Source organism: Mustela lutreola, chromosome 6, assembly GCF_030435805.1.
Source record: "Mustela lutreola isolate mMusLut2 chromosome 6, mMusLut2.pri, whole genome shotgun sequence".
NCBI lineage: Eukaryota > Metazoa > Chordata > Mammalia > Carnivora > Mustelidae > Mustela > Mustela lutreola.
Window position 1 is genome coordinate 118,524,914 of NC_081295.1, and position 14,979 is coordinate 118,539,892.

General features: G+C 45.8%; 2 protein-coding genes across 8 annotated transcripts in view; one reads left to right on the forward strand and one right to left on the reverse strand.

The window, feature by feature from the left end:
• ZNF76 (zinc finger protein 76) overlaps positions 1 to 12,501 on the reverse strand; it is a 31,893-nt gene extending 19,392 nt beyond the window's left edge. For 4 of the 7 annotated variants that reach the window (XM_059178550.1, XM_059178547.1, XM_059178552.1 and 1 more), the window contains exon 1: positions 12,164 to 12,500. In XM_059178550.1, coding sequence (XP_059034533.1) covers positions 12,164 to 12,251 — 88 coding nt within the window. In that variant the 5' untranslated portion in view covers positions 12,252 to 12,500. Of the gene's footprint in view, positions 1 to 12,163 lie in introns of all 7 variants that reach the window. The other 3 variants (XM_059178551.1, XM_059178549.1, XM_059178548.1) reach the window with 3 other exon arrangements.
• A 70-nt stretch (positions 12,502 to 12,571) lies between these two features.
• TCP11 (t-complex 11) overlaps positions 12,572 to 14,979 on the forward strand; it is a 138,966-nt gene continuing 136,558 nt past the window's right edge. Inside the window, exon 1 of the mRNA XM_059178562.1 lies at positions 12,572 to 12,964. The gene's annotated coding sequence lies outside the window, so the exon portion shown is untranslated. The remainder of the gene's footprint in view (positions 12,965 to 14,979) is intronic.

The window sequence follows — 14,979 nt, forward strand, 5'->3', positions numbered from 1 at the left end:
AAGGAAGACTTAACTTTCACTCAGAAAACTAGTCATTTGGAAATAAACAAAACTGCTCAGAGAGGACAAAGTGACATTAGGTTGGGAGAGACAGAGGCTGAGCAAGTCAAGTGGCAAACAAATGAGAGCCAGATTTGGAAGAGCTGTAGTAAAATGATTCAGTATTTGTTATTATAGAAACAAACCAATGCACACATAAAACCCCTACTGAAACAGGCTTGGTTCTGTGGGTTTCCAAACAGTAAAGAGAAAACAGGAAATTAGTAACAGAAACTTGCATTAACATAAGGCACATTTAAAACATCAGCTAAACATCTCTTTGCAAAAAAAGCACACTGATTTTAAAAGCCCAGATCACTTTTTAGCATGATTCCTATTTGGCTACTACAATTTTTAATTTTTATTTTATTTTTTTTAAAATTATTTATTTATTTATTTGACAGAGAGAAATCACAAGTAGGCAGAGAGGCAGGCAGAGAGAGGAGAGAAGCAGGCTCCCCACTGAGCAGAGAGCCCGATGTGGGGCTCGATCCCAGGACCCTGAGATCATGACCTGAGCCGAAGGCAGAGGCTTTAACCCACTGAGCCACCCAGGCGCCCCAAGCTACAATTTTTTAGATTTGAATTAGTCACAGAAAAGAGAATAATCAGGCAAAGTAGATTATTTTTAGTTCCATAAGGGCAATGAAAATGTAGACCCTTTTACTGAAGAACAGAATTCATTTAAACTAAAATAGGTAACTTAAAAACCTAATTTTTAGTCCTAAGTCTAGGGTGAGTTTTAACACCTTAGTTTATAAACCACCAAACATAGAATCATGGCTGAGTTTCAAACCCACCGTCAGTCCATGGAAAGAAAAATCTAGAATAAAGTCTTTTTGGAAAGGTGAACCTAAGGGTATGCTCTACTGCAATACACAAATTAATACAGAGATTATCAAGTTACATCTGACTTGTTTCTGCGGTCACTGCTGGCTTGGGAAGGGCTATTTTCTTTTTAAAGATGTTATTATTTCTTTGACAGAGAGAGGGAGAGTACACAGGCAGGCAGAGAGAGAGGGAGAAGCAGGCTCCCTGCCGAGCAGAAATCCCTGGACTCAAGACAGACGCTTAATTGACTGAGCCACCCAGGCACCCATGGAAGAAGGGCTATTTGAAAATGAAACATGCCATCAGCCATCAGGAGGAACTCGATCATCATGCTCATTTAGAAGCATCACATTACTTAAAAACATCACCTCAGGACTAAAAGGTTAAATTTATTCCATCAATTCATCAGAATGGAACAATATCCAAACCTCAGCTAGGAAGAAGAGACAGTTTTTGCTTTTGAAGCAAATGAAAAGTCAAAAGAAGAGTTAGGTTTAAAAAAAATCAATATTAAGAGAAAATATTAAAGAAAATATAAGACATGATATTAAAAATACATGCAACTTAAATGTACACTTAAAAATGGCTAAGACGGTCAATTTTATGTTACGTACATTTTGCCACAATAAAAAAAATTGGGTGGAAAAAAACCCACACACACAGACACATACAAACTTCCAAGAACAGTATCAAATTCCCACTGGAATAAGATTAGAGTATGAAGGGGTGCCTGGGTGGCTCAGTGGGTTAAGCCACTGCCTTCGGCTCAGGGTCATGATCTCAGGGTCCTAGGATCAAGCCCCGCATCAGGCTCTCTGCTCAGCTGGAAGCCTGCCTCCCCCCCCTCTCTGCCTGCCTCTCTACTTGTGATCTCTCTCTCTGTCAAATAAATAAATAAAATAAAATAAAATAAAAAAGATTTGAGTATGAATTCATACAGGGAAAAACACTAATAGTAAATAAATAATACAAAAAAGGTGCTCTCTCAATAATTAAAGTATGAGAAAGAATAATTATGGTGGTATTATACTTATCCCATTACCATAAATCAAAGGAGAAGTATTAACATCCAACAGACAATGAGATAGCCCAAATCCAAAACAGTGATAACACTAAATGCTGGCAAGGATGTGGAGGAACAGGAACTTTCATTCATTACTGGTGGGGATGCAAAATGGTACTGCAAGGCAGTTTGGCAGGTCCCTACAAAATCAAACAGTCTTACCAAATGATCCAGCGTTCCTACTTTTAAATGGGTTGAAAACTTACACCCACAGAAAACCTGCACATGGATGTCTATAGCAGTTTATTCATCATTGCCAAAAGCTGGAAGCAACGGAGATGTCCTTGAATAAACAAACTGGGGTACACCCATACAATGGAATATTTTCCAGTGATAAAAAAGAAATGAGCTATTAAGTCACGAAAAGACGTAGAGGAAACTTACATGCATTTTAGTGGAAGAAGCCATCTGAAAAGGCTACATACAGTATGGTTCCAACTATATGACTTCGGGAAAAGGCAAAACTAGAGAGACACGAATAAGATCAGTGGTTGCCATGGGGTATGGGGAGTGGGAGAGGAGGGATGTGCAGATGGAGTACAGGGCATTTTTAGGTCAGTGGAGCAGTTCTGTAACGGTGGACATATACCTGACATCATGTATTTGTCAAATCCCATAGGATAGACAGCACAAAGAGTGAACCATAACGTAAACTATGAACTTTGGTTACTAATAATGCATCAATATTAGTTCATCAATTGTAGCAAATATACCACACCAATGTAAGATGTTATTGATAGGGAAAACCCGGAACTGGGGCATAAAGAAGGGTAAATTAGAACTCTCTGTATATTCTTTTCTTTTTTTAAAAAAGATTTTGTTTATTTATTTATTTATTTATCAGTCAGTCAGAGAGAGAAAGAAAGAGTGCACAAACGGGGAACAGCAGGCAGAGGGAGAAGCAGGGTCTTTGCTGAGCAAGGAGGCTGACGTGGGACTTCATCCCAGGACCCCGGGATCATGACCTGAGCTGAAGGCAGATGCTTAACCAACTGAGCCACCCAGGTGCCTATCTCTCTCTCTCTCTCTTTTTTAAAGATTTTACTTGAGAAAAAATGAGCCAGAGCACAAGCTGGGGGAGGGGCAGAGAGAGAGGAAGAGGGAGAAACAAACTGTCCACCCAGCAGGGAGCCCAAAGCAGAGTTTGATCCCAGGATCCCGGAATCATGACCAAATCATTTAACCTGAGCCACCCAGGCGCCCCAGGAACTCTCTGCATTTTCTATTCAATTTTTCTATAAGCCTACAAGTGCTCTAAGAAATAAAGTCTGTTAATCAAAAAAAAAAATCCAACCATCAATGTTAGTGAAGCCAGGAGGCAGGCACAAATGGGCCTTGCAGACGGCACTAGAGACTGCTCCAAGCTTTCCAGAGGACAGACATGAATGCTTAACCCCACCGGGGAAGGCTCAGGATCTGAGATCTAAGAACCTTGTCTTCATAATTCATTCTACAAAAAGAATACACAGAAAACAGAGCTACTTGCACAGGGTGCTTGTTTAAGCCTTTCGGACAAGAACCATGAAGCCCATCTGGATGGATGAATAGAGGAAAGTGAACAAACGAACATTAAATGAAACGAGACATAAGGTTCAACACTCATCCAGTTTCAACTTGCGGACACCTTAACTCCAAGTGAGGTTAAGAGCGAGAGAGTCCAAAAAGAGAAGAGCAGGTGCGCTAAAAGGAAGAGGTATAACCTTTAAAAAGATAAAGTCGCTGAAATGAAAAGAAACCAGCATGGAGCCAAGAGGTACTTCTCCAGTGGACACTAAATGCATTTGCCTGGTTATCAGCTCCTCCCTCTTGGGGTCTCCTTTTATTGCCCCCCGCAGCTCCCCCATCACTAGCTGCATCTCGTCCCTGCCAAGTCCTGCAGAAAAAGACATCTATTTCTCCTTTAATTCACGCTAGTCTAAGGACAGAGGTAGAGAACTCCTTCCTCTAGGATTTTCCTTTCTTCTAACTACCAGAGGTTTAGCGGTTATCTTTTCATACACGGTATTCTTCAAACTGGGCTGTGTTTGGCTTTGCATGTCTTGTGGAATAAAATGTCAAAGTGGAACACCATTCAGTATGCTATGCCGATCTGTAGGTGATCTGTATATATTTTTAAAGATTTTATTTATTTATTTGACAGAAAGCGAGAGAGCACAAGCAGGAGAGCAGCAGAGGGAGAGGGAGAAAATGAGGCAGGCTTCCCACTGAGCAGGGAGCCCAATGCAGGGCTCGATCCCAGGACCCTAGGATCATGACCGGAGCCAAAGGCAGATGCTTAACCAACTGAGCCACCCAGGCACCCTGGTGATCTGTTTCTTTTTAACTCAGAGCAATGTCTATGCGACTGTGGGGGAAATACACAGAGTCTTCCATTGCTGGGGGAGTATAGAGTGGTATGAGCTCTAATGAGGGCAATTTAGCAGTATGGATCAAAAGTATAAATGTACCTACCATCTGATCTAGCAATTTCATGTCTAGCCTGCAGGAAGACATACATATGTGGAAAATGGTACGGGTCTAAGGTGAGTCATGGCACCCCTGTGCGTAGTAATAGCAAAAACATTAAAAGCAGCATAAGGGTCTGTCAGTATGGAACTTCTATACAATGCAAACATAGGTAAATGAGGAAGGTCCTCACATACTGACATGCAAAGATCTCTAAAACATATTACAGAAAAAAATGGGAAAGTATAAAACAGTGCCTTCTGTAGGAAGTGTGTGGCAAGATGGTGGAGAAATGACTGTTTAGGGTTGCCCGCAGCAGGGTAACTGAGTGACGGGGGAATAGCAATGCAAGGCTGACTTTTCACTGAACTCGGGCCTCGGGAATGTATCATCTATGTTAAAGAAACAAATACAAATACATGAATAAAAGAAGAAAGTCTGAGAGCATTCCTTGCACTCCTTTTGTTGGCTATAGCAATATCTGATTCTCCAATCATGAGGCATGGCTAGTCCAATGCTGACAGCATGGATTTGAGGTTATAGGTTTATAGCAAAACCACATCTGAAAACTGAGCTTGACAATTCGTGGACAATATGGAAAGGTGATCAAGCTGAGCAGGAGGCAACAGCAAACCTGCTGGGACCTGAGAACTTGCTGGCTCTAGGTCACAAGGGTGGAGGGGGAGGTCTGGCTAAGTGATGGCCAAGCAGAGGCTGCCTTTCTCCCTCCCTGTTTCTGTGGCCTCAGATAGGACTTACTAGGTTGAAGGGATGATATTCTCAGACAGAGAGAACTCAGATCTCAGGGACACCCTCCACATCTAAGCCTCAGGTCAGTTCTACAATCTCACAGAGTCCCCATTTCCTAGGTTCTTATAGTAACTGCATGGGTGTCAAGCTTCACCAACTATCCCAAGGCAGTGGGGACATCAATAAATGCAGTGAGAAACAGTACAAAGCTAGCAAGTTGTATCTGGGCTTTTCAGAAATGAACCATTTATTGAGGGCAAGCTGGGGGTGAACAGAAGTGCTCAAACTTCCAGCTGGGGCCAGTCTACTATGCTGTGAGCTTTGACTATCACATCCAACAAACCAGATCTTTTTGATTCTGAGCTCTAAGTGAGGAGCCTCAAGAGGCTGCGTGCTTCATACCAGCAAAACAGGGATAACTGCAAAGGATCCGTGAGACCCTCACGTCCACACCCATTTCTCGACCCTGACTGGGAGCTGCCAGGGCAAGAGGCAGCTGAGGTTTTGTCAGTAGCTTAAGGCTGCCGGTTAAAGACAATGGCTTTAGTTGAACTTGGATTTCACCTCAGTGGTTTTGTTTCACTCACCAGGACAAAATTTCCCCATTCCATTAAATGTAAGATGCTGATTACATATCCACTCTAAACAAATTTTGTGGGTGACCTGTCAACAAAGATGGGCTGTATCCTGTACTCTTATTGAGATGGTCAGAGAAGCCTCCTTACAATATAAACACTGAGATCTAAATGACACAAGGATAAACACGGCACAGCGACTGTTTCCAGATGCAGTGAGGGAGTCACTCTGACACAGTATGTGACTGAAATACTGTATTTAATTATTGAGTATTAAGCATTAATACTTAAATGCAGTATTTAAGTATTGAGTCCTTAAATCGGATTCTGCTGGGGGTGGGGGGGAATAACACACTCCTACATTCTGTTAGACTGCTTACAACTTACATTGCGGGAGAGCACGCGTTTTGGTATAATCAGCACCTAACAAAAAATGTGGCCCCAGACACAAAATGAATAATACCATTAGATCACATAGCTAACCGAGCTCTTTAGCTCAAATCTAAATCCTCAATCAGCTCTGTGAGGAGCTTAACTGTGAGGAGCTCTAATGGCAACTCCTGAGGCCAGATTTGAAACCATCTACTACAGAATGAGGAGCTCCTGAAGATCCTAGCAGAGGAGTAAATGCTGAGTGAAAGAACAAAGGAGGGAAGAAATGGAGTCCTACCACCCTGGCTCTTAGCTGGGAGGACCACGTTTCCTCACTTGGGATAGCATCTTGCCTCATCTCTGACATCCACGTTGGCTTTTCTCCCAGACCCAAGTCAAGCACAGGCTTTCCCTCGCCAACGTCACACCAGACCACCAGACTCTGGCCTGTTTCCTTATCACTCAGCAGCAAAGCTGCACCGAGAAGCTAGCCTGTGGTGTTCCACGAGGGCTGAATGCATCTTCTCTGTCTGTACCCTCTGTGTCTAGCACTCACTGCGTGTTACTTAAGTGAAGGAAGGAATCTTAACACCAACACTGCTACCTGGTGTAGGGGTCAGCAGTTTTCAAAATGCTCTCAGATATACAGATACATTATCTTGTTGACTCTGAGCACTAATCCATTGCCTCTCACAATGGGTGTGGGCTGAGAAAAGGGCTGTTTCCAGTCCAACGCAGTCCTTTTGCAGATGAAGATCTGGAGGCCAGAGCTACGGGACGGAGTTCCAAAGGATCACCCAACTGGCTGGCGGCACAGCCGGGCCTCTCATCTGAACTGCCAGTGTTCTTCCACTGTACTGCCCTGTCTCTTGCGCAGGAACAGCGTTCTTTCAGCTCTCAGGTGAGCAGAAATTTACGCATGTCTCATAGACTTGTCTATCCCGCTGCTTACGCAACATCTCTGTGTCCCTAAACACCTGAAACTTGACACATTTGCAAGTGAACTCCTTATCCATCCTTTCTCACACCCTGCCCCTCCTCCAGGCCCCCTTTCAGTAAATGGTAACTCCATCCTTCAGTCGCTCAGGCCAAATATGAAGGAACCAGTCTCGACTTCTCTATTTTTCATATGCCATATCCAATCCATCAGCGGATCCTGCTAGCTCCTCTTTCAAAATAGAACAAGAATCCAACCACTTCTCACTCTTCCACTGGTTTAACTTTGGGTCCAAGCCATCAGCAACCCTTGCCTGGACTCTTACAATAGCCTCCTAAGCAGCTTCCCTCCTTCTACTCTTTCCTTCTACAGGTTATTCTCACCAAAGCAGCCAATATGATCCTGAATGTCAGATTATGTCACTTACTTATTTAGAGCCCTCCAATGGCTCCTCTCATGCTGCACAATGAACTCCTGACATGACCTGCCACCAAACCACTCCCACCCCTGCATCTCTTGCTCTGTTGCCCCTGTCTTACTCTACTGCAGCCAGACTGGCTGGCATCTTCGTGTTCCTCAAAGATAGAATATATGAGGCAGACTCCTCCTCTGGGGCCTTTGCATTTGCTGTTCGCTCTAACTAGAATATATTTCCCCCAGATATATGCTTGACTTACCGCTTAACTTCTTACAGGTTTTCTACTCCAATGTTACCTTTTCAATGAGAACTTCCTTAACCAGCCTATTTAAAATTTAACACCCTGACTCCTGATACTCTCTCCTTTCTCTACGTAATTTTCCCAACATAGATTTTACTTTTTATTTGTTTAGTGTATGTCTCACCCCCATGGTGAGCTCCTTAAGTTCTGGAACTTTGTCTAATTCACTGCTCTATCTCTGGGTACTAGTAGATAGCCAACAAACATTTGTTGAAGGAATGAATGAATGAGGGAACGAATGAACACTCACCACTTTAAGATCTCCCAGTAATCTGAAGGCCTTGGGCCAGAAGGGGTAGACCCTAGCTGAGCTCTGGTCTCTCCTTCACCTTCCACCCTCCACATGGCCTTACCTTCTCAGGTTCTGGGCAATGGGTGCTTGCTGCCACCATGTTCCAATTTCTGGGTTACTGGAACAAAATTCTGCTGGGTGCTAATTTTTGTATTTAGCATCCTGCTATCTCACCAACACAAGAGGTCAGGGATAGGTTAGACTAAATATACTACTTAACCTAGATAATAGTACTGACTCAGTAACATTTGTGTTGAGGTGTTTTCCAAGGAACATTGCTAAGTTTGCACTTGTTCATCTACCTTTTTTTTTTTTTAACTTCGATTATGGATTTCAAACACATGCAAAACTAGAAAGAATAGTGTAATGCATCCCATGAACCTATTACCCAACTTCGACAACTGCCAACATGTTGCCAATCTGATTTCCCCTAGTCCCTGCTCGTCTTTGCAACCCCCAGTAAATATCTCACCTGGCTATTTTCTTGAGAACTGGTCTGTATATAACAGACCCTGGCCTTGTTACCATTGTGTCCCAGCAACAAGGGCAACCAATCCCTCTAGTCTTACCAGATATACAGTGAAAATGAGCACTCGCGCCCATTCCCCCAGCCGACCAATGACTGAAAAAGGAAGGTCTAAATTCCAGACTGTTTTTAAATCAAGGGACTTGCCCATTACTTGTCTGCAGCGTTCTGGGGATAGGGGGTTGTTGTGGCTACAAAAAGAACACAGATGTGAACTGTTTTTGTTTGTACCTGATACAGAATTTCTGAGTGAGTTCATTCAACTCAGTATTTACAGTCTGCCTCATAATATAAGGGACCAGATTAAGATGCCAGAAGATAAAGAAACCCCAGCCTCTCTTCTCAAGGAGATTGTTGTGGGGCTGGGGAATGGGTGAGAAGTACACAAATAACTAAAATCCATGGCAGAATATGCTCTGTGCCCTAAGACAGATTAAGCAAGCCCAAGGCAAAATCTTTCAAAAATCAATTTGTAGCTACCAGGGTTTACCTCTTCCTTACTCTGAGGTCCGTCCTGTGCTATTATTTATTGCTAACAACAAGAACATTACTGGACACCCGGGAATTTGGTGACCTACAGAATAGACTTTGGGATGCAGATCTTTAATCTCACATTTTGCTATTCACCATCCAGTGTTCCGGTGGGGGGGAATGGAAAGTCCTCCCAGAGTCTGGAAAACAATGGGGCTAATTCAATGCTGGCAGAAGCTAACACCCAAAGCATTCGACCCTGAGGGCATATACACCAAGCAGCTTCAGAAATGAAGAGGATCCTGGGAGTGTGACAAGGAGACCAGGCTAGATCAATTCAGAAGGAATTCCAAGGTCTCTCTCCTTGCTACCTAAAGGATGGTGATCTTGGTGATCTATGGTCAGAAGTTCCCAGAGAAGAGCGTAGTTCCTCGGACAAACCATTGAGGCCAATGAGGTTTGGCCCAGCAGTGCTGTGTATAAAGGTAGGAGAACTGAGTGGCAGGGTCATTCATTGGAGCTCTGTACTTACGTGCACAGAAGAGTGGGAAAAAGGACAGAGTTGGGATGAGAGGGGCATTTATTTGCATCATAATTGATGTTACCAAAATTGGTGAGGTGAGAATGGCCAGGAGAAAAGTAAGAGGAAGGGCTGGAAAAGGCACTATGAGAAGGGGCAGGGATGCAGGGAGAGGAAAAATGGGGAAGATAATTTGGTTTGAAAAGGTGCTCACTGATGACAAGGAGGAGGATGCCACAAGATCTGGGAATGTGGGAGGCAGGATCCTTTAGGATACTGTGCAGAACATGAAGAGGAGGGATCTTAGAATGGGAGGGTGTACAGGTATGAAAGATGGGCTCACATTGGGATGGAAGGGGCTCATTTCATTGAAGCTGGGGGAAGGGAGTCACTACATAAAGGGCTAATTAGATGAAGGTTCTAGGTAAAGAACTTGGCTGAGGATTGTAGAAGGGAGGCAGCTAGATCACCGAGAAGAGATTGAAAATAGGAAATCATATGAGGAAAGACTACTGGGCCAGAGGGTTTAGAGTATCTGAACTCGTGGCAAGGAAGGGACTTAGCAGGATTAAGTGGGTTTGGGGTAAAGTGCCAGTGAGGTAGCAGCCCCCTTAGGGTAAGTGAGATCATGGAATGAAGGCTGTGAGAGGATATGTGGACAAAAATGAAGAGAGGCATTAAGGTGCGGGGGTCTCAGGGCACGTGGGGTGGAAAGTCACCAACACTGGGTTGAGGAATTCACTAAGCCATGGGGCAAAGGGTAACAGAAACCCTGCGCATCATGGAATGAGCTGATGTTGTGCTTAGGAATCATTAGAAAATAAGGAACAAGGGGCTCAAGATGACCTGGAAAACTGCAGGTTTAGGGCAAGAGGTAGTGGAGCAAGTGGGTTTTGAAGACTGTGGGCTCAAATACTTGCTCTGCTATGTATCTGTTTTAGGTTATTTATTTATTTGAAGCCAAACCAAACCTACAGAAATGCAAAATGATGGCAGATATAGTAATAACCATCTCTTGGAGTTGTTCAAAGGTAAATTTAATTTATACATATAAAGCATGGCACACAGTAAGTGCTTAGCCAATCATAATTAAAGAGGGACGAGATAAATCATCAGAGGAAGAGGCCGCAGCAAAGAGGATGGGTATTCCAAGAGCTCAGGGGTAGAAAAGCAATGTAACGCATGGGCCCTGTCTTGTCTGTTGAATCCCTAGTACCCAGGACAGAGTAAGACCCATAGAGGTTCCTCAGTTTGTATTTAAGGGTTCCCATGGGCCAGGCATGGTGCCAAATGCACCATCTCAGGCAAGATTATTACCCTCCCTTAGCAGAGGTGGGGGCTGAGAGTTCAGACAGGCCTAAATGGTATGCCTGCAGTGCCACAGCTGAAGAGCCAGAGTGAGACCAGAACTAGGTCTCTTATCACATCAATGCCCCTAGCTGAAGCACTCTGCTATCCTGTTAACTGATAGGGCCTGGTCAAGGGAAAAAGGTACAGGCTATTAAGGGTGTAGGGGGTCATGGGAGTGAGGGAATATGGTTCATGAAGCAAGTGGACCCTGAGGTGAGGTGACTAGAGTAAACTTCTAGCGAGGGTATAAAAATGATTGTAAACAACAAGTATTATTTTGACTGAGAACTGTAGAATTTCACAGTTGGAAGGAAACTCCTGAGATCACTTAACCCAGCCTTATCACACACAACACAGATGACAAGCTGAGGCCCAGTGAGGAAGGGACCTGTCCCAGGTTTCCAAAGCACCATGGTGGCAGAGCTGGGACTTGAGTCTGGAATCACACACTCGATCCAGAACTCTTTGATGCCTCCAACTACTGCTACTACTTCATATTCATCCTATATCTTCCTGGGCACCAGCGTGGTGCTAGGGGACTTCTAAGTCATGTGCTGATTGACACTGAGGAGCTGAGGGTGCGGAGAGGGTGATTTTAGGATGAAGGAGGGAGCATGGAATGAAGATCATGAGGTTACAGGGCAAAGAAGGGATTATTAGATGTTGAGGGTTATGTAGATGACTCGGTGGTAAACTATTGAAGTAGGGCTTAAAGAGTTACCAGGAAAGGTTTGAAGGGAGTCGCCAAGTTTGTGGGCGAACACAGGATAGAACAGTGGGAGTTACCGGACCAATGGGGTCATTGAGAAGGTTGGAGGGTCACCTAGGAGGGGAGTGGAGGTCTCGGGTCTTGAGTCACTGGACTAGAGCTGAGGGAGTCACTGGGTCAGTGGGCCCCTGGGCAGAGCTGGGGAAATTCCTGGGTTGGCAGAGTCAATGAATAAGAATTGAGGATTACCTGTAGAGGTTTTAGGGTCAGTGGGTGGGGTGTAGGGTCACAGAGCTGGAGGCGGGCGTGGGGTTTGGGAGCCGGGGTGGGGTTTAGAAGTCATGGGGGAGGAGTCCCGGGGCGGAAAGAAGGGGCAGGGAAGGGGGCAGGGAAGGGGGCCGGGGCCCCGGGTGGGGGAGGGGTCAGGTCGCCGTCTAGCCGCCCGGACGCTGGGCTAGGGCCAGAGGAGGGTGGGCACGCCGGGCTCGGGACCTTCCCGGGGCCCTGCGCCCGCCCGCCCTCCCACCTGGGCACTGTGGACCCACTTTTCCCGCAGCCACCAACCTGACAGCCCCCGAGGGCGACTCCGCCGACAGACCGCCATGCACCGGGCCCCGCCACCAGCGCCGGCCCCGCAACCCGCCTGCGCCATAGCCCGCCCGCCCGCGCGCAGCTTGCCTCGCGCGATATCCAGGTTCCAGGGCCGCCGCACTTTCCTCTCCTCGCGGCGCGCCTCTACCGGGCCCCGGAACCCGTATAGAAAATACAGGGCACGCTCCACCCCGCACCCCCCGTAGCCGCGGCAGCAGTCCTACTTATCCAGGTTCCCGGGCCCCTGGAGCCCAGGCGGCCGGGCCCTGAACCGTGCCCCTCGGAGCCTCGGAGCCCCGCCCCGCCCCCCCCGGCCGGGTGACGTACGGCCTGCGAAGGCCGAGCGCCCAGGGAGGGCGTGATGACGTCACGACGCCCCGGTCAGGGCCTGGGCGCGGTTGGCGAGCCGGGTCGTCGCTATGGCAATGTGGAGCTGCCACCTGTCCCTCCGAGGGATTCGGTCCACCTGAGGCCTGAGGCGGCGACGGCCGGGAGGAGCCCGAGGCCTCGAGGGCTCCGCGCTGTCCTATCGGCTGCCTGCGGGCGAGAAGGGCGCTTCAGGAACCGAGAAGGACAGGAGAGTTAGGTTGTGAGGGAAACCGTTCCCGCGGGTTCAACTGCCCGCACTGGGGCTGCGGACCTTCTCCTTGGGGTTCAGAGCCCGGGGCTTCCTCCTGCTCCTAACCGCCCGGGAGAGCTTTTCTGTGCGCAGCCCCCCCACCCCCGGCACTGCCTACGATCTTCGAGCCATCCCTCTGAAGGAAGCAATTGCAGGTATTACTAGCTCCTTCTTGAAAAGGACGTCATTAAGGAGCCGTGAGGGACTTGCCTCTCTAGGGAGGACGCCCTGACGGCCCTCGTGGGCTCTCACTCTCATTCCCCCGTCAGCCCCACCAGCAGCCTTAAATCCAGCTACTCCCCACTGTAGGCTCGCCTGGGGTGAACAAGACCAAGCCCTTTTGCCTTTCCGCCCCCTCCCAGGAGGGAGGGGCTACGATTGGGGAATTTGCAGAAATCCAAGGGACTGAGCTTTTGGTAAAACGTTAAAAATAACTGAGAGGAGTTAGATAAGAAACTGGCGACGGTTGCTTCTTAGGAGAGGAATTGGGTGCCTGGAGGAATGAGGTGAGAAACTTTTCCCTCTCAGTGCTTTTCAACTTTTTTTTTTTTTTGTATCCTCCCTCCCCTCACCCCAAAAATTTTAATTTAAAAAAAAAAAAGAATTTTCAAAGGAAGTATTCTGATAAAATAGAAACATTTGTAAAGTACAAGGTTTGGGACCTATGGTAGCTCACAATGCCGTTGAGGGCACTGACAGCCTCCTACCTCCCCTGTCAAGGAGAGCTTAACCAGAAAGCTCGATTTTCAAGTTGGGGCATCCGCTCTTGCCTATCTTATTTGTTTTGACACAACCTTTCCAGAGATGGGACTGGGGTCAGAGTTCTCTTCAGGTTCTCTGCTTCAGTGGGTAGTGAGTGACAATTGATGGCCCATTTTTATGGTTAACAAGTGAGCCTTTCTCTACCTCATGGTATAGAAATAAACAGCCTGGCCACTGTGGTGCCCTTTCTGTGCCTTTCTGGTGGAAATTTGATGAGTTATTTCACATGCCTGTGGAGAGAATAAATAGCGTGTCCTGTAGCATAAACTCCTGGTTAGAAATAGCGTATGGAATAGAACTCGAGTTGTCCTAATTTGTCTCCCCACCACCTTTTTCCATAATAAAAAATACATTTGTCCTTTTTCACATTCCATGCAGACCCTAATCTGATTGGATAATCACTTCTCCTATTACACAATGAACAAAAACTCTGGGAAATCAGTGTGTGACTTGGAGTAATAAGATTTTGATGGTGTGTAATTTCAGGTACTCAGAACTGGTGAGGAGCATATTTTGGAGGACTGAAGGTCATTTCTAGCAGCTTGTGTTCTGCCTTTGAGCCCCACCTTGACAATATACCATCATATTAGGCCAGTAGTCTTTTTTTGGAAAAATTTATTTATTTATTTATTTACTTACTTACCTATTTTAGAGAGATAGAGCACGCAAGTGAAGGGAGGTGCAGAGGGAGGGAGACAAGCCAACTTCCCACTGAGCAGGGAGCTCAATGTGGGGCTTTATCCCAGGATCCTGGGATCATAATCTGATCTGAATGAAGGTAGACGCTAAATCACTAGTTAATGAGTGAGAAGTAGGATAGAAGTCATGTTATCCTCTTGGCAGATATGGATATATGCTTGTGTTGAATTCTGATGTTTGGCTTTGGGGGACAATTAAATAAGAATCATGTTTAAAAATCAGAAATGACTCCCAATTAATATTTTTAGGTTTCATGACAAGCTTTTTCTTACATATTTAATAAAAAAGGAAAGTATAGGAGTACCTGAGTGGCTCAGTGGGTTAAGCCTCTGCCTTCGGCTCAGGTCATGATCTCAAGGTCCTGGGATCAAGTTCTGCATCGGGCTCTCTGCTCAGTGGGGAGCCTGCTTCCCCCTCTCTCTCTGCCTGCCTCTCTGCCTACTTGTGATTTCTTTCTCTGGATGTGTCGAATAAATCTTAAAAAAGAAAAGAAAAGTATACTTGCTAGGAAATAATGGATTGAGCTGCTAACAAGAAAATAGTAAACATTTTATAAGATGAAATAGGAGGACTGATTGTAATAGGAATATTTTTATATGAATGGAAAAAACAATCCCTACTTCCTACTCCCCAGGTTTTTATATCCTGGATCATGGATGAAGATTCAGTGTAGGGGAGGGATATAACTTTCTTTTGTAAATTAGGACAA